This window comes from Dioszegia hungarica (assembly GCF_025882075.1).
Source record: "Dioszegia hungarica strain PDD-24b-2 chromosome Unknown MKK02contig_8, whole genome shotgun sequence".
NCBI classification, from domain to species: domain Eukaryota; kingdom Fungi; phylum Basidiomycota; class Tremellomycetes; order Tremellales; family Bulleribasidiaceae; genus Dioszegia; species Dioszegia hungarica.
In genome coordinates this window covers 3,975,499-3,992,973 of record NW_026515770.1, presented here as the reverse complement: position 1 = coordinate 3,992,973, position 17,475 = coordinate 3,975,499, and the positions used below count along the sequence as shown (strand labels likewise).

At 57.6% G+C, this 17,475-nt stretch overlaps 7 protein-coding genes across 7 annotated transcripts; 6 read left to right on the top strand and 1 right to left on the bottom strand.

Moving 5' to 3' along the window:
- Positions 1-399: 399 nt before the first annotated feature.
- Positions 400-2,827, top strand: MKK02DRAFT_25215 (P-loop containing nucleoside triphosphate hydrolase protein; the record flags this gene model as incomplete). The annotated part of the gene is made up of 12 exons (XM_053087002.1): positions 400-442; positions 476-534; positions 568-649; positions 683-825; positions 858-959; positions 992-1,213; positions 1,246-1,529; positions 1,563-1,796; positions 1,842-2,163; positions 2,212-2,343; positions 2,399-2,595; positions 2,641-2,827. 12 exons carry the CDS (start codon positions 400-402, stop codon positions 2,825-2,827), a joined length of 2,007 nt encoding a protein of 668 aa, XP_052946335.1.
- A 569-nt stretch (positions 2,828-3,396) lies between these two features.
- Positions 3,397-4,236, top strand: MKK02DRAFT_45261 (uncharacterized protein; the record flags this gene model as incomplete). Its single annotated transcript, XM_053093321.1, has 5 exons — positions 3,397-3,455; positions 3,500-3,559; positions 3,622-3,687; positions 3,751-3,825; positions 3,885-4,236. The coding sequence occupies 5 exons, from the start codon at positions 3,397-3,399 to the stop codon at positions 4,234-4,236; spliced, it is 612 nt and encodes a 203-aa protein (XP_052946334.1).
- Positions 4,237-5,306: 1,070 nt separating this feature from the next.
- MKK02DRAFT_33721 (uncharacterized protein) lies at positions 5,307-8,911 on the top strand (the record flags this gene model as incomplete). Its single annotated transcript, XM_053088772.1, has 11 exons — positions 5,307-5,399; positions 5,478-5,578; positions 6,137-6,222; positions 6,271-6,346; positions 6,400-6,477; positions 6,523-6,582; positions 6,641-6,724; positions 6,776-6,802; positions 6,855-8,255; positions 8,303-8,570; positions 8,654-8,911. 11 exons carry the CDS (start codon positions 5,307-5,309, stop codon positions 8,909-8,911), a joined length of 2,532 nt encoding a protein of 843 aa, XP_052946333.1.
- Positions 8,912-9,262: 351 nt separating this feature from the next.
- Positions 9,263-11,278, top strand: MKK02DRAFT_33720 (uncharacterized protein; the record flags this gene model as incomplete). The annotated part of the gene is made up of 9 exons (XM_053088771.1): positions 9,263-9,320; positions 9,368-9,446; positions 9,493-9,597; positions 9,653-9,766; positions 9,821-9,913; positions 9,966-10,082; positions 10,136-10,559; positions 10,604-10,968; positions 11,023-11,278. The coding sequence occupies 9 exons, from the start codon at positions 9,263-9,265 to the stop codon at positions 11,276-11,278; spliced, it is 1,611 nt and encodes a 536-aa protein (XP_052946332.1).
- A 345-nt stretch (positions 11,279-11,623) lies between these two features.
- MKK02DRAFT_45258 (uncharacterized protein) lies at positions 11,624-13,773 on the bottom strand (the record flags this gene model as incomplete). Its single annotated transcript, XM_053093319.1, has 4 exons — positions 11,624-11,724; positions 11,824-12,559; positions 12,593-13,681; positions 13,741-13,773. 4 exons carry the CDS (start codon positions 13,771-13,773, stop codon positions 11,624-11,626), a joined length of 1,959 nt encoding a protein of 652 aa, XP_052946331.1.
- Positions 13,774-14,437: 664 nt separating this feature from the next.
- On the top strand, positions 14,438-15,733 carry MKK02DRAFT_10616 (uncharacterized protein; the record flags this gene model as incomplete). The annotated part of the gene is made up of 2 exons (XM_053085503.1): positions 14,438-15,448; positions 15,479-15,733. Coding segments are annotated over 2 exons (1,266 nt in total), but the record flags the coding sequence as incomplete, so codon positions are not given.
- Positions 15,734-15,972: 239 nt separating this feature from the next.
- Positions 15,973-17,410, top strand: MKK02DRAFT_45256 (uncharacterized protein; the record flags this gene model as incomplete). The annotated part of the gene is made up of 8 exons (XM_053093318.1): positions 15,973-16,181; positions 16,215-16,262; positions 16,294-16,363; positions 16,408-16,478; positions 16,510-16,635; positions 16,672-16,905; positions 16,936-17,299; positions 17,333-17,410. 8 exons carry the CDS (start codon positions 15,973-15,975, stop codon positions 17,408-17,410), a joined length of 1,200 nt encoding a protein of 399 aa, XP_052946329.1.
- Positions 17,411-17,475: the final 65 nt, after the last annotated feature.

Here is a 17,475-nt window from a genome sequence, read left to right as displayed (position 1 = left end):
GCTGATACGAACACGAGCACCTTGCGAGGCAGCGAGCGATCTACCGCGCTGAATGAGCAAAGCGCAGCCCTTTGAGTAGCATTGACTAGCACGCCTTGCTCCGTCTGCTTTCTGTATGCATCTCTAGGCTGCTGGTCTCCCTAAATTGGCAGCGAGACCACCTCGCAGCTCTCCCCGGCTGCATACGATCTGTGCGCACGGATCTGGTCTGTTTTCGTCATCGTGATCTCGTAAAGCTTCAGCTCGACAACAAGCTTTGGCCGAACCGCACTCTATCTCTTGCTGCTTCATCTCTTATCTGAGTACCACCTTCGTCGCCCCTACACCGTAGAGGAGAGTGATCAGAGGCAGCAGAATCTCTAGAGAGATCTCGAGGAGGAATTGCCCTTTCGAAACAATATGCCTCGTCGCGATCTCGTCCGGATCGTCCTGGTTGGAGATGGTATGCGCACCGCCAGTCCGAGCTGATCTTCAGATGGAGTCGGAAAGTCTTCCATCATCACGTCTCTAATCAAGGAGTCTTTCGTACCGAATGTAAGCTATCTATGGAACAAGGCTGACTGGTAGGTCCAACACGTCGTCCCTGAGGTCACAATACCGCCAGAAGTCACTCCGGAGAATATCACCACCTCCATCGTCGATACCTCTTGTGAGTCCATCACTGGATCAAGACTGATAATAGCAAACCCTCGCTCCTCCGCACATCTCCTCTCCCAACTCTCGCGCGCGCATGTCATCTGCTTGGTATACTCAATATCAGAACCGAGCAGCTTTGACCGGGTGGCCGAATACTGGCTCCCTCTCTTCCGGCGGGAAGGGATTAATGTGAGTATCGAGCCGAGGCGGAGCTGATGTAGGTACCTGTTATCCTAGTGGGGAACAAGATTGATCTGCGGGGAGGCGAGGTCACGAATCAGGGCTTAGAAGAGGAGATTGCGCCTATCATGCGGGAATTCAAGGTGAGTCCAACGCTGGCGAGAGCTGATGTCAGGAAGTCGAGACCGTAGTGGAATGCTCAGCGGCCTTACCGCTGAACGTGTCGGAGGTGTTCTACTTTGCGCAGAAAGCGGTGTTACATCCCACGGCTCCGCTGTACGACTCGAGGGAACACACGCTCAAGCCGAAATGCTATGATGCGCTCAGGCGGATATTCAAGATCTCAGATGTGGACAAGGACGGGCTGTTGAATGCCGTCGAGCTGAATCAGTTTCAAGTGAGTCAGAGCTGTGATGGAGCTGATGAAAGCAAAAGTGCTTCTCTACGCCGTTACAGGCGCAAGAGCTGGAAGGCATTCTCGAGCTCGTCCGTGGATATGATCCGAGCCTGGTCCACTCGACATCTGTCCCCGGGACGCCATCACCATCTTATCATTACATGACGCCACCAGGGGAGGGTATCACAGAAGCGGGGTTCTTACTGTTACATACCATCTTCATCCAGCAGGGCCGGATGGAAACCACCTGGACGGTGTTGCGGAAGTTTGGGTATGGGGAGGGGCTGGACCTGAGGGAGGACTTCTTGTCGCCAAGGTGAGTACCCCAGTGTCACAGGACTAACTCCAGATTTGACGTTCCTTATGACTGCTCTGTCGAGCTCTCGCCTCTCGGGAACCAATTCTTCACGGACATCTTCGAGGCGTACGACAAGGACCAAGACGGAGCATTATCGCAGAGCGAGCTGGACGACCTCTTCTCGACCTCACCTGGGAATCCTTGGCTGGCCCAGGGGTTCCCAGATACGACTATCACGGATGATCTGGGGAGAGTCACGCTGCAGGGTTGGCTGGCGCAGTGGAGGTGAGCTGTATCTCCGCGCCCACTCAAACTAAGCTGACAGTACAGCATGACTACCCTTCTCAACCCGAAACTCACTCTCAACTACCTCGCATACCTCGGCTACTCCTCTTCACCAGCTACAGACCACGCTGCCGCTTCCGCCTTGCACATCACTCGACCGAGAAAGCAAGATCGGCGGCAAAAGAAGGTCGCAAGGAACGTCTTCCTCTGCTATGTTCTCGGCGCCACCGGGTCGGGCAAGACGAGTCTGCTTAGGAGATTTGTGAATAAGCGGATGGGAGACGGGTTGGGGAGTTATGAGCCTACGACCAAGGTGTTATCGGTGGTGAACTCGGTGGAGATGGAGGGAAAGGAGAAGTACCTGGTGGTGAGTGTTCCTCCTGCAATATTCAGGAGTGAGGGAGCTGATAAGTAGCTGCAAGAGTTCGGGAGCAAGTACGAGTCGGAAACGCTGCGGAATAGCAAGAATCTCGACCAAGCGGATATCATCATTTACGTCCACGACTCGTCAGATACCAACTCATTCTCATACATCTCGAACTTACGGGTGAGCTCCCTTGAACCGTTGATAGTGAAGCGGCAGGACCCAGCTGACCCTACAGCAACAATACAGCCTTGACCATATCCCAGCGGTCTTCGTCGCGACCAAATCCGACCTCGATCTCGCACAACAACGACACGAAGTCCAGCCGGATGTGTACTGCCGGAGGTTAGGTCTACCCGCTCCCATGGCAGTCAGTGCGGGACTGGGCAACCCCGTCAATCTCTGGATGGGGATAACGAGGGTAGCGCTGAACCCGTGAGTGCTCTTGTCTCCGAGAAGTGGTTCAAGCTGATCGGGCAGAACGACGTCAATATCAAAACGACCATCATCTACTCTGACTCCAGCTCAGCGGATACGACTGATAGGTGCCATCGCGGTCGGCTCGACGACGGTAATAGGGGTTATTGGAGTGTGGATGCGGTATCAGGGTTACTCTATCAGGGGGCTGTGGAGCTGGATGAGAGGGTCATGGTGGCGGGGAGGATGATGCATCTTTGGATCATTATCAGCAGAGCTGGTGAGTATTCTATACTCTACTTGATCAGCTGGGGAGCCAGCCCCTGCGCCAGACCAGGTCTACACCACGGTCCGGTCGGTTAGTGCCACTTACCATTACGGCAGCGCCTCATTCCTCAATATCCGACTTCTTGGCGCAGCTTACCGAAGACTGTATGCACAAGAGGACCCGGTACTTGTCTTGCTGATCAGGCCTTGGCGGATACGGCTTCACCACTACGACTGATGCTCTGTCTACATCCCTGCATGAAGCTCGGGACCCCGCAGATCGGGTGGCGCCGGGACGTGAGGCGATGACCCAACTACAGCTCAGCCATCGCACACAATCTTATGTCACCGAAGCCCTACCTACCCTCTTTCGGCGGGTGCACCCTCCTTTCAGCCTTAGTCCATCAACAGGGCTTGAGATCGTACGAGGACATCACAGTCGCTTCTGTCCCCCTCGCCCGCTCTTTTGCGCGTCTCACTAATTCATACATCATACATCAACCTCTTCCTACTGATCATACTGATCCTGACTTTCATCGCTATCGACACAGAATGAAAGGCACTTCAGACAAGAAGACCGGCAAGGTGGTGGCCAAGGCGGAGAAGAAGGTGTAAGTTTGTCACGCAACGGACAGGGATGTCGCTGATGGGACAGCGGGAAGAAGGAGCAGAAGGAGGCCGAGAAGGGGCGCAAGCCCAGCGATACCAGCAAAATGTAGGTACCAGGCCCCTCACTGATCTGAATGCTTTGCGCTATGGGTTAGGCTGAACTTCCAGCTCCAAGCATGAGAAGTTGTCTAAGAAGGCGGCCAAAAGGGCGCTTTCCTCTGATAGTGAGGAGGCGTAAGTTCCACCTTCCTCTGGAGTTACTCCGGCAGTGCATAAGAGTTTAGGCTGATCTACCAGTGCCCAGTCATCCAAGGTCGGCAAGGCGGCCAGCAAGAAGGCACGAGTTGAAGACTCTGCTGATGAGGGCGAGCCGTGAGTTCAAGTCTAGACGTCGTGATGATACTGTAGAGTACATTAGCTGACCAGCGCAGTAGCATCATCAGTCCCAGGTCAACCGCGCGCATCTTTCGAGGCCCTCCTCGCGTCCATGGTCGCGAGGACATCCTCGTCACCCCCAAGAAGCTCGACGCAGCGGAGGCCCGAATTCTGTCTCTCGCCAAAAGCTCCTCCGAGATTGCGTATGCTGCTGCGCAGTACTACGAGGAAAGGGGGTTGCGCAATGACCGTGATGAGCCCTTGTACACGCAGGCGGAACTGGACGCGAGGTTCCGCGCCGTGTGCCTACCGGTCATCGGACGCGAACCTCAACCGATGGGTCTACGGAGTTTGACTCAGAAGGCGAAGAAGGCGGTGGTGGACCTCAGGGGTAGCGTCCATCCTTGAGGGGTGCATAAGGTAGTATCGGACAGGTAGATAGGGATAGTATCGTTGTCCATATGCAAGTATAACATCTCCTAGCTCCGTTTAGCCTCTCTTCAGCGGTTCACATCCGTCCTAGACCAGACCGAGCCTGATCAAGCCGTGCTGAGGGCGAGGATGGCCGGTGGCAAAACCCGCTGATCTAATGATGTGAATGGACTATGGCATAAAGCAAGTGGGGCAGTCGGATGAGATGAAGGTGCGGTGCACAGAACCATGCTGTGGGACTGAATGTTGAAACGGAAGCGGAAGCGAGAGCGGGACAGAAGAAGACGAGCGATATTAGGGGAATCCCGACTCAGAAGGGCTAGGGCGGTTTATAGGGGGATCCAGTGTGCGGGAGAGCGCCAGGTCGGCCGGGTCAAGGAAGGACACAAGTAAGCTATAGATCACGCTTCTTCTCCCTCCTCTTGTCAGTGGACGAGGGGAGACACCTCTGGAAGGCCTCAGTCTCATCCATCTCCGTTCCACCCGTATCCTCCTCCAAAGACATGCCACACCCGGCCGCTGCCAGGCGCCACGCTCGGTTCCGACGGAAGAAGGGTTGAGTCGGGTGCTTCGCTGCTTGTTCGCTGCTAAGGGCGTTCCCATCTTACCCATCTCGCCCTCCCTAATGCTATCGCCTTGGTACTTCGCCTCGGACACTCACCTCCTATCGGTCCTCCGGCTCCTCCTGCTCGGTGCGAGCTAAGGCGAAAATTGGGCCATCCGCCCGAGCTGCATCTCAGACTCCTTTTCGCCTCGCCCCCCCCCCCCCCCCCCCATCTCACCTCTTTCATCGCTTCATACATACCATTATGCTTCCTAACCCGTTCCGCTCAGCTCCGGTATTGACATGTCGCCTGCATGTAGCGATTCTCGGCACTGCGGACCTCGGACCCGACCAGCATCCGGTGGTCTGTTCCGTCCGAGGTCACTTTCCGATCGCGTCCCTCTCGCCTTCCATTTGCCGTACGTCTAGGCTGGCCCGGGAGTGGCACTCCTTACGCTGGTGAGAGCTCGAACATACGAAGAGCTCGCGTCAACTATTCTCCATGGCCAACACTCAGACTCAGTTGGGCTTCTCAGCTTCACGGACACATCAGAGTGAACGCCGAACATGCGGCGCTATCCAGGGAGTGCTCCCGGTCCATCCCCCGATCATAATACCTCAGCACGAGGCGAGGCGCATCTCCGCATCGCAGTAACCGTGATGGGATGGCCAGAGGCTCGGACTGGCCGGGGAGGAACGGGCGGCGAAGAAGATCAAGGCGACGCATTGCGGATCAGGCGTCATCGTGGCTGGGACGAGTTTCGAGTATCGACAGTGAGTGAGACTGCTCTTCCCCATCCTGGTCTCTCGCATCACTCCCCGCGACATCGAATCGAGCAGGGGCTGACTAGCAGTAACTCCCCACCCTCGCCATGGAGCGCGCTCCTCCCGCCCGTCTTCCCGCCTAGCGAGAGACAAGCTACATCCCGCTGCGCCAGTCCACTCTCGATGATTTCACTCCCCCTCTTCGACAGCTAGGAAGCGTCTATCACGGGCGGTGGCTGGAGCGACATCATCTGGAGGTCACAATCAACTGCACCGATGCAGTCGATAGCAGGGACACTTTGCTTCCGACGGAAGCTGACCTCCCCCACTTTGCGGTTCGGCGGCATCAGCGCTTTGGCCCCGTGTCATAATGCAGCCCCGTTTCGGCTGCCGGATCTGTGTGGTGGCACACACAGGTTGTGTCCTCCTCGGCGCTAGTGCCGGTCTGCCTGCGATACTGATTACGGCTGGGGTTTTCCCTCTCTCACTGACTTCCGCTCTCTTTCCCTCTCACTCGTCCATCCTCTTTCTTTCCCATATCCTCACATATGATCTACTGAACATCAGTCCCTACCTAACGATGGGCTCAACCAACAGCAATAAGCCGCATCGACCTGCTCAGAATGAGGTCCGGAACACCCCCGGGCAGAATAGTGAGCTTGACTTCCTTCCTCCGCGTATAGCTCATGGCTGATGTTCAGGCGCCTCTACCAGCCCACGCCACGGTCGCCACACTTCGAGGACAGCACCAGGCAGCTCTGGAGCTAATCCCGTCGAGTAAGGCTCGCTCACAACCCCGATTTGGGCGGATCCACGAGCTAAAGCTACAGCTTGACGGGTGAAGAAAGCGAGGACGATGATAAGCCGGAGTCTCTCCCCGCCGTGCACATGGCTGCTGGTTCTGTGGCGTGAGTCTTCTGTGCGAGAAGGCAGACGTAGCTGACCGTTCGAAGTCATATCGAGCAAGGTCCAAACCAGGCGGGTAGTAGGCGAGTCCGCAGGGGGAGGTTCAGGTACGCTTCCTTCCTTCGGTCGTTACCTCGCCTACTTGTTCTGAGCTGATGTCGGTAGGTTTGAGGTTGACGGTGTGGAGGCAACGAGCTATGAAGACTTCCAGAGGGGTTCTGCAGCCGGTGGGCTGAATGAACAAGGCAGGTATGTTTGCCAATCGAACGAGCAAGGGAAAGTATAGAGCTGACCATATAGTACTCAGAATAGCTCAAGCCCCAGCCGGTGAGCATGTCGCTATGGTCTATGCTGTCCTACCTCGGTGCTGATCAGTTAGCAAGCGTCGCCACCGCGACAGCTCATCGAATGACTCCCTCCTCGACCAACCTCGTGCAAAGCACCGCCGCTCTTCATCCGGCTCGCCCTCTCCCTCGCCTTCTCCCTCTTCCTCTCCTTCTCCCCTACCTTCTCGAGCTATTCATCGCTCCGGTCACGCATCCGGTCCCCGCCGATCGTCCCCCGGTCCCGGCAGTAGAGCATCCTCCGCCGCCGGCGGCTCCAGGCGACGTATCCCTCCAGCTATGTCCCGCCGAGGCTCGTCAGCTGGGTCGCCTGGTCCCGGCAATGGCTTCGGAGGCCATGGCCCCGGCGGCGGTGGTCCCGGGCGAGGAGGTCCAGACGGTGGTGGTGGTGCACGCGGTGATGGTCCTGGAGGTGGTGGTCCTGGCGGTGGCGGCGGCGGAGGCGGTGGTCCTGGAGGTGGAGGTGGTGGTGGTGGCGGTCCAGGCGGAAATGGTGGAGGCGGAGGTGGTGGTGGTGGCGGAGGTGGAGGTGGTGGTGGTGGCGGTCCTGGCGGCGGTGGAGTTGGCGGTCCTCCACTCGGTCCTCCCGGCGGTCCCCAGCCAGGTCTTCTTCGGCAATACCAACCACTGCCCGAGCCGGTCTACAATGCCGACCGGAGCCGAGTCTACCGCATGGCCGGTAACACCTGGGCGCACACGGAGGGCGTCAAGGCGTTAAACTGGTTCATGCTATACCATGTCAACTGGGACCAGAATAACCGCCAGGCGCTCATCGACGCTGCCGGGGTCGATCCCGCTCTGGTCGACGTTACCGACTTCCTCAACGTAGAAGCGATGAAGCATCGCTCGCTCTTGCACTCCGCGAAGGACAAGATCACAAGCTCCGGGTTCCAGCCGGTCTGGCCCGTCCCCATCACCTTCTTCTCGGAAATGGACATGATCGACGTTCGGGGCACGCTCGATCTCGTTTACGTCCCTCGCGAGCTACCCCCGGCGGAAGCATGTGCGCACTGCCGCCCTCACCTCGGCGTGCACGTCGCCAGCAACGAGCTCGAGGTCAAGTGCATATCCGATCCTGTCGAGCGGGACGGCTGCTACCGTTGCGTCCGCAAGGGTCTGCGGTGCGGCCAGGAGATGTCGAAGGAGAACGACTTCTTCGTCTTCTGGCCGCTTGCCTTGGTCCTGCAGGAACGGCTCGGTGCCGACGCCTTCGTCGCCCTTCTCCAGCCTGTCTTTGCGACCGCCGAGTCACTCGTCCTGCGGTTCGCGGGACCACAGCACAAGGTCTGGATTCGCGTATCCCGGAGGTTGCTACTCGGGACGGGCGGGGTCAAGGAGGCGGCAGCGGCATGGACGCACGCCAGGCAGTGGATAGGGAGGGAGAATCGGACAAGCATCGCCGACAGGGAAGGTGCTAACCATCGCCACGTCCGGAGGTGAGTCGTTGCCTATGCGAGTGCTAGACAGTAGCTGACTACGGCAGGCTGGACGAAGGGGAGAAGCTCGTCTGGACCTACACGTCTGACGCCCAAATCGAACGCCGCGCCTTCATCGCGCTCGACGCCGCCCTGCTCCGCGCCAAGGCAGGTATCGACGCTCTGGCAGGTGCCATCGGTCAAGCAGACCCCAACGCCCCTCTGTCTCAGGTTCCGTTACTCCTCCAGATCATCGCGAGCCTTGCCGAGGGGTCCGCACTGTCCCGGGCGAGGGGGCGGTTGGTGGATCTCCGCAGGCCTTTGCGCATGCCGAGGGTGGGGTGATGGAGGGGGATTTATTGTGCCGTATGTGTCCATAGGATGAGGAGTTTGCGCCTCTGGACGCTGCTGTCCAATAGGTATGCTACACGTATGTTGCTACTGCCGACGTTCTGAAACTTCCTGGACAAAGACACAGCAGATCTCCTGCGGGCAGCGTTGACTATAGGCTGGGGAGCCTTGGACGCTTTGCTGCATCTCCTTTTGCTATACTATCGTGCGGGTCACTGAGTCTGCTCAGCGTTCCAGTCACATTGTCTAGCGACCGGCTGGCGCAACACATGGCCGCTAGCTATGCCCGCCACATGGGCACCAAGACTGCACCAAGCTACGAGTAGACGGTGCTCAATTCCGCCGGAAGACAGCTCAACTGCGCAATACATACGGCCGACCTTCATCTTCGAGTTTAGCGATGTACTTCACCCTCGCTGAGGCAGCGTTTCCATCAGCTACAAGTGACTCCGCTCCGTAGACGTGCTCGAGGTGGCCTGTCAGAGCTGGAGACAATGGTGCTTGAACAAGATCGCAGACTCCATCGACGCATCGCGACTGACCTTTGAGCTCGGGCTCCCACGTTTCTCCTCCTTGTAGCTTGTGCTCGGACCGCCCACTTCCCACCTCCTCCAGGCTCTCCGAATGAAGTTTCCTTCTCTCTCTTCTTCTCACTTCAGTACTTACATATACCCAAGATGTCCATAACGCGGATTCGTGATCGAAAGCGCTCGCGAGACCAAGAGGACGAGAGGGGTATGTCCCCTACTTCTGCTAGATCCTGCGGCAGAGCTAAGCATCAGAAGATGACCAGCTGCCTTCCCTGAGGACGAACCGCTCGTCTCGCTCTATGAGGTCTCGTCCGGCTGGTCTGGTACTACTGTAAGCTTCAGTGCCTGTCCTCCCTATGTGCCGCGCTGACGACCAGCTTTGATGAGGATGAGCCGGATGAGGCGGTCGCGTCGAGCAGAGCAGACCCTTCTGGGGCGATGCCTCCTGGACAGAAGAGGAAACTACAAGAGCTAGAGCAAGTGTACGTCTCCTTTCCTACCCGTATAGCTCTTTTAGTGCCAAGCTGAATCTGTCAGCTCTGAGGAGGACGGAGAAGAAGTTGACGCTGTGGAAGACATCACTGTCGTAGACGGCTCGATGAGCGATGGCGTAGTAGGGGATAGGGGTGGCCTCTCGATCGAGACACGACTGTAAGCTCGATGCTTTTGGCTCGTATTAGGCAGACTGGTCGCTGACACCTCTAGCTCTGATCAGGATACTGCAGTAACGCTCTCGAGGCGACAAGGGGATTACGGACGAACGACAAAGCGGAAGAAGCAGTCGCACGATGCGGAGAGGTGAGCTTCCAGGTTTCACACCGGCACCAACAGACTTCTGCTGACAGATCAGCCTGATCGTCACCAGCAGTGACGAGGATGAAGACATCATCTGCTTGGGGCAGAATCGGAAAGGAGGGGATGAGCCGCGCGGCGCGCTTGACAGCGACAGGTCCAGAGACCGCTTCCAGTAAGCCGCCACCCGGCCAGTCGAAAATGTACATGCATGGGCTAACAATCCAGCTCCGAGCGGACCTCTCGAGATACCGTTGTCGCCCCCTCGCCAGCTGTCCCACCACTCCCCTACGCGCAGCGCGTCGCCAAGGAGGCCCTCTTCCGACTCAAACGCAGGTTCAAAGAATGCAGGCTCAGGAAGAGGACCAACAAATGGATTCGCGAGCATGTCGACCGCTGGACGCGGCCCGGAGTCGCCTTCATTCGGGCTCGGTCGATCAATTATCAGCTTCTCGCTTGTGATGACCTGCTCAACATCGAGGCCATGTGGTACCGGTCGATACTACAGGGCGTCCGCGATCGCCTCACGAGTCGCCGTGAAGATCGGATCATCGGCTTCGAGAATGTCAAATTTTTGGTCCCCACCGAGATGATCGAAGTACGCGCTTTCCTAAAAGCTCCGTGGTTCAACAAGGAGCATACCGGCGTCGCTGTATGTGACCAGTGCTCTCATCCATGTCACGAAGACTATCCAAGTTACGAGGTCGAAGGTCGTCTCCCCATCCGCTGCGTCTCGGACTCCCATGCAGTCAGCGCATGGACGAGCGGAACGACAACTTCGTATCATCCCAACTCGACGCCGTTATCGCCGAGCGTACCGCCGTAGACGCCTGGAGCACCGAGATCAACATCGTCATCACGCTGGCCGATGAACTCCGCACCCTATTGGCGTCGGACCCGGATGCGGCCTCGGCTAGTCAATGCCGGATCCTGGTGAAGATCCTACTGGGCCAGAGCGGGGTCAAGGAGGCACTGGAGCAGCTGGAGAAGGCGAGGCAGAAGATCGGAAGGGAGAATAAAACTCGGATCTCAGATAACCCACGGGAGAGGACCAAACGCTGGTGAGTAGCCCTTCCGGCTGGGCCTTGATGTACTAGCGCCAGCTGACTCTTCAGGCTGGATCGCGGCCAGAGGCTCGTTTGGTCCCTCACTACCGTCGTCAAATCGGAGCAGCGTGCGTTTGACGCTCTGCTCGCTGTCGTCCGCCGGGCCCAGAAGCAGGCCGAGATCCAGCTCGACCCCGCCATTCCCCAGCATATACGTTGCGTCGGCGACAAGATCGCCCTCGCTTTCCCGCCCGGATCGAAGCTGGCGGTAGCTCAGGCGGAGGTACTGGAGGCGCGTAAGCTCCTGGGAAAGGCTAAGTGGTAGAACCGAGCGAGTTCAAGAGGGAGCTTCATACCGAGATCGATCATGCAACATGTACAGAACAGTGCTCGCGCTTGTCTCAGCTGAGTCTTCACTGCCGCCAGTCCTGTTTCAGTTGAGGTCTGCGGGGGTATATGCTCTCCTGGGACGAGGGTGCAGGATGACATGAGGGGATGGGGTTTGGGTTTAAGGTATAGATTTGGAGGGATCGAGCACAGTCAAACCTGGGCCCGGACGTCTTATTAAGCAAGATTTACCGGATATCGTGTACTCGTACATACCCACAGATCTGACTATGTACAACGTTCTCCGCCCGCAGACTCCCCTACATTCCGCCCCTCCTCCCTTCTATCCCTTATACCCCGACCGGGATCCCGTCCGCCCTCGCCATCCCGTCTGATCGTAAAGCTCGTCTTGTCGTAAATTGTCGTGAATCGTTGCAAAGAGGTCTGGAATATCAGCTCAGCCCTGTAAAAGGAGACTGTATACAGTATACTCACCATGTATGATAGCTCCACCCAGATATGCTCCCCGCTTTCCCTAATTACCGCCCGCCTCAAGAACACTCCGATGCCAGTCCAGCAAGATTTCCCACGCCGCCTCCCCCACTTCAACCCCGCGCCTATCCCAATCTATCCCTTTCCACTCCTCCGCCCGCATCGCCTTGATGACCTCCATCGGGACTGCAAGGCCCTTGTAGTCCGTGTAGACCCGCCACATTGTCGGACTTTGCGCTTTGAATTCCCGGCACCACCAGCGCCTATCTGGAGTTGTGAAGGAAGCGTGTTGATCTTCGAGATCTAGGTTTTGTACAGGGCGCCGCGAGGAGCTCGAGGGAGGGTCCGACGAATCGTCGTCGATATGGGCGACAGGGGTGAGGGTCTGAGATACAGGTGTTGAGCTGACCTGATACTTCACACCGTCTAGCATATAACACTCGCCGGTCTCGACGTAGTCTTGATAGAGCCAAGCGATCAAGACTTGCTCGTCGCCGTGAGTCATAGAATTGACTAAACCGAAGGGCTCGGCAGAGCGGAACTGATCGACGACGGACCCGAGCTCGAGCGACATGTCGTATTTCCGGACAGGCCTTCGCAGGACGTGCAGGTGACGAAGTAGGGGACAGTTGCGCAGAGTCGTAGAGACAGCTGGGAGTAGCCTGTGTACACCGGGTGCAGTAGGAGCGGCGGCGTCATGAGGAGGACAGCCGGCTCCTCCGGCGTCGATGGCGTCGACGAAGTACAGATCGGTGAGCTGGGGTAGCGGATTTAGCTCGAAGCAGTACTGATAGTCAGCGTCGTCCGGACAGCCACATACCGAGGTGTGCCAGTGGCCAGCTTGAAGGATGAAGCGGCTGATGTTGGACCTCAGACCATCTTGCGCCAAGTTCAGGTCATAGATATCGCAGTCGAGGTCGAGCGTGTGCAGCTTATGCAGCCCTGCGATTGCGCGGAGGAACTGGGCACTCATCGAGTTGGCGACCTTGTGGTGGGGCTCAAGAGCAAGATGCTCGAGCAGGGGAGATTGTTGGATGATACCGAGGGAGCAAAGAGCGTCGCGATCCGTCTCTCTCCCGTCGTCTTCCGGTTCGTCGCCCCAGGTGACGCGAAGGTATCGCAATTTGGTCACCTCCTGGGGTATTATGTTCCAGGTTTGGAAGCGGGGCATCTGCCCGCACGAGTCGCCGTCGCACCGCCAGTCAATCTCGAGTGACTCCAGAGTTGGCGCCAAAGAGCAGAGGCTCAGGTAGACATCGACATCCGGTCTTGAGTTGATGTTTAGCCGCACCGATGTGAGCAAGGGGAAGGCGGGTAGACATCGAGCCATCCTGCTGTCCAGGGAGGGTAGGCAACGTCCTCCTCCCCAGATGTGCTGTGGGGTCTTACCGCCGACCGTGAGGTGGCGCAGATACGGGGATACTGAATCGAGCAGCCGTAGAATTTTGATCGATACGCCCGGATGCGGTATCAACGTCAAAGAAGTGACCTTGCTCCACTTCTCTTTTCCCTCCTCTCCGCCGTGGCCCAGGCTGATGACAAGCTCTAGGAGCCCCAGCAGACCTGGACCCCACCGTTCCTGGATTTCCATATCCTTGAAAACCCTCGTGTCTGACCACGGGTCCGTCCATCTCGGGGTAGTCTCGATACATGGCTGATCACCGTAGTGCTGCGGCAGCAGGATCTTTAGATCGCTCCAGATCATAAGTTCCGCGGCGGCTGCAACGCTGGGATGATGCGTGGCGCAGGTAAGGCTGATGAGCGAGTTGCGATCGAGCTCCTTGGTGATATACTCGACGAGCTCGATGGGAAGGGATGCGAAAGATGCGGGAGGTTGGACTTGTTGTGGAGGAAGAGATAGGTGGGGGATGAGGCCTTTGAGGTGGGGAAGTGGTGATTGAGGTTGGGGCTGTAAACATCAGCTCAGATTGAAGCAGAATTGCCGACGAGTCGGATATCCCTACTCACCGTAATTTCGGGTTCCTCTGTGATGATGGCCATATTGGCGAATCCGACCAGGACTGTACCCCGCGACACTGCTGTATCGAAGCAGATGTACGAAAGCAAGCGAGGTTGATGGACAAGACACAAGAGAAGAAGCTCAGCTCATCAAAATTAGACTTTGGTTTGGTCCGCATTCCTCGAGTCCTCAGCGAGTCAGCATCAGCACGGGGTGATGAGTGATGACGTGTTGATACTGCACCTATACGTTCACACCTCAATCTCCTGTTACATCAATGTGAAGCCAGCAGATTCGGCTACAAGATCGGCAGCCATGAGCCGAGCGCAAGGAGACCTTCAGTATGCTGTCTCGATGACGCCCCTGTCGACTCCTATATCCATCCCCATCCGATCCCGCTCTTCTACCCCTTCGCCCAGAACCCGCGTTCGCTCAGACACGCTCAGCAGCTCCTCCAGCGGCTCCATCCTCCTTCTGACCCCGCAGACCCCACCTATACTCGCCATCCTCACTCAGTCAATCCCCAACGAGGGTCCCGCTCGGCTCAGCGGGATCCGGGCCAAGCTATCGCGCTCTCGGTCATCCTTTTCGGCGCAATCCGCAAAGCTCAAGTCGAGCATCACACTAGGTCGGCCCAGATCGCCCTCCGATGCTCTTTCACTAGAGTCGGAGCCGCGGATGGAGCCTCTTAGCTACTTCGACGCCATCCCCAGAGAGCTACAGCTCCTGATTCTGCGGACGGTGGCGGAGACATGGGAAGGGAAGGGCAGGTGGACTGGGGAGATAGGCGGGAAGAGGCAATTGATTCGGATCAGCCAAGTGTCACGATCCTGGCGGGAGCTCTGCCTCGACGGGCAGCTATGGGCAAATGTCGACCTCGCTCCGATGGCGCCGTATCTTCACCCCCGGACGTACCGCCGTATCACCGACTCGGCTCGAACATACGCCAAGACGCTCAATCTACGGGGTATGGACTCCATCTCTGCCCTCACCATCATGCCCAACCTCACCCGTCTCGACTTACGCGGATGCCGCGGACTGTCATCTGCGGAGATCTGCAAGGTCGTCACTGCGCCGGGCCTGGAGGCGGTAAACCTCAAAGGTGTACAGGGCGTTACGGTGGATGTACTGGCCCAGCTCGCAGGAGGGAGGTATCTGGAGACTCTGGATGTGAGTCGGTGCAGGAGTATTGATTTAGGGGATATGGCGGACTTTCTGCGGAGATCACCTTCGGAGCTGAAAGATCTAAGGGTGGCGGGGCTGAGCGCGGGCGGGAGGGGAGGGGAGTTCGCCCGGCTTGCCAAGGTGGAAAGGCTGGATATGCTGGGGTGCGAGCTGGAGGATGGCGATATGGAGCTACCGGATACGATCACCCACCTCGTCCTTTCGTCAAACCCGGCATTATCGGTCGACATGTTCAAGCGGCTCGAACTACCCAACCTCATCTCGCTTGAGTTGGCGGATATGGACTTCTTCCGCGAGACTCCTAATCCCAGACCTCTCATCGACTTTCTCAGGTCCACCACCCGACTTCAGAAGCTCGACCTGGACGGGACGGGGTCACATGGCGGAGTCAATGATCGCGTCCTGGAGGCGCTGGTCCGGTTCTGCCCCAATCTGACCGAACTCCACATCAGCCACGCCCGGCTCGTCTCGCCCGACGGGCTCATCCGACTCATACGCGGGTGCAGCAAGTTGGCAGTTCTGGAAGCTGATGTGAGTCTGGCTTTGGCATAGCTGATGTAGAACACACCCGCCAACAACGCCGTCATGCGCGAATTTGTCAAGCGCCGACGTGGTCGGCTCAATCTGCAAGACTGCCGAGCGGTCACTGCAGCTGCCTACTCGGAGGTGGCTGCGGGGACTCGGCCTAGAGAGGGATGGGAGGGAAGAGAGGCGCTGCCATTTTCGTATGAGGTGGGGGATAGGGAAGGATTAGTGCTAAAGACGTTCTGGAGCTGGAGGCGTGTAGGGGTGCCGCGGGCTTGGCGCGAGGCAAGGGCGGAGATAGAGGGTGAGGAAGTACCGAGGCAGACAAGGAAGGGGAGCTGGCCGAGAGAAGAGGGGACTACGCGAGAAAGGTGTACGATCATGTAGCGTTCTGGCTTGTATCTTCATAGCCTCCGAGTTGTAGCTGTATGCCATACCTTAGCTTCCCCCACCCCGCGTCCCTGCCTGCCGTAACGACGCGACCACCGTCTCAGCCAAAATACCGCCCATAGCTCCCTCGTCCATCCATCATGCGCTTCACCGTCCCAGGCTCGGCCGTCACGCTCGATACGGGGCGCTTCTCTCAGTCGCCCTTGCGAGGGAACAAGCGTGTCCGATTGATCACGCTCGTCCTCCTGCTGCTGGTCGTGGTGACTTGGCGTCCCAGTCCGCCGTTCCCGCCGGTGTACCCCGAAGCCGCGTCGGAGGGGGCTATGCGGTTTGAGGGGCGTGTAGTAAGGTGAGACATACCCGCCACGGAGCTGACGGATAGGTTTGAACAGACCCGAGGGAGCTATAGCGAGCAATTATCCCGGATATTGTGAGTTACAGCTCGGACACAGCTGATTCAGACTCTATCAGCAGCTTGCATTTGCGTCGGGCCGGTCCTACGCTTATGACCCAATACACGTCGACAGTACTGTAAGTCTACTCAGGGCTGAGCTGATCAGATCTTTCCCTTTCAGTTGTTCAGATGGCCATGGCGCTCAGCGAGCCTACCACTATCAGCGTTCCTCATGCTGGACGGGGCGGTTCCGTACGTCCTCATACTGACCTTGCTGATTCAGATCGTCCTCTTTACGCTGCTCAAGTACACATACGGTCGTCGCGGACACGCTACAGCAAGTACAGAACGAGCTGAGTCGGGATGGCGAGGCCTGCATCCGGATACAAGGGGAGATACTCAATGACGAGTGAGTCTCGCCTCGCCTCGACTCGACTGACGATAGCTTCTTCTACTCTAGCGCACCTATTGATATGGTCGACACAATCAAGGCCCCACTATACGTCCCCTCGCCGAGAGTGTTGGCTATCGTCAACTCGGCCCTTCCTCAGATCGCCCCAGAATCCGGCATGGCCGTTGCCGGAGGAAAAGCCGTTCAGCTTCGACACCTGCTCGTCCTCGAACTTCCAGGCGGTAAGGCATGGGGCGCAATATGTCACGAAGCGTACGAGGACTCAAAGTAGGTCCCAGCTTGGCTTGACTAACCCAGACCCTTCTTTGGCTTCAACACCCTCCCAAAACACCCCGGGAACGAGAACATGCCCCCGCCACTCACCATGGCCAGTCCCGTCCGGAAGGGCGTCTACGAGGCCAAATGCCAGCCCAAGATGACAGACATCATCGCTCGAGCTCGCCGGATGCGGAAGAATCACCCCCTTCTCAAGTCGGCCTATATCGTCACGGACGCGCCGGAGAACTGGGTTAATGAGGTCAGAAAGTGGTTGTTGTCGGAAGGGTGGGAGCGAATCTGGATAGGAAGAAGGGACGTCTGGGCAGGAGCTGCAGAGAGGGAAGTGGGCCAGGGGGTCGAGATGGAGATAGCGAGAAGAGCGGGGGTGTATGTCGGGAACGGAGTGAGTACAGCACGGGATCTTGGCTGATTTCAGTTTTCGCCATTCTCGAGCAATCTCGTCCTTGTCAGGCGGAAAGACGGGGTACATCCAGATCTGACGCAGTACTGGTGATCTAGTCGTATCAAGTGGATCTCATGCACAGATATATCCGGCCAGCGGAGCTATGGATACTATAA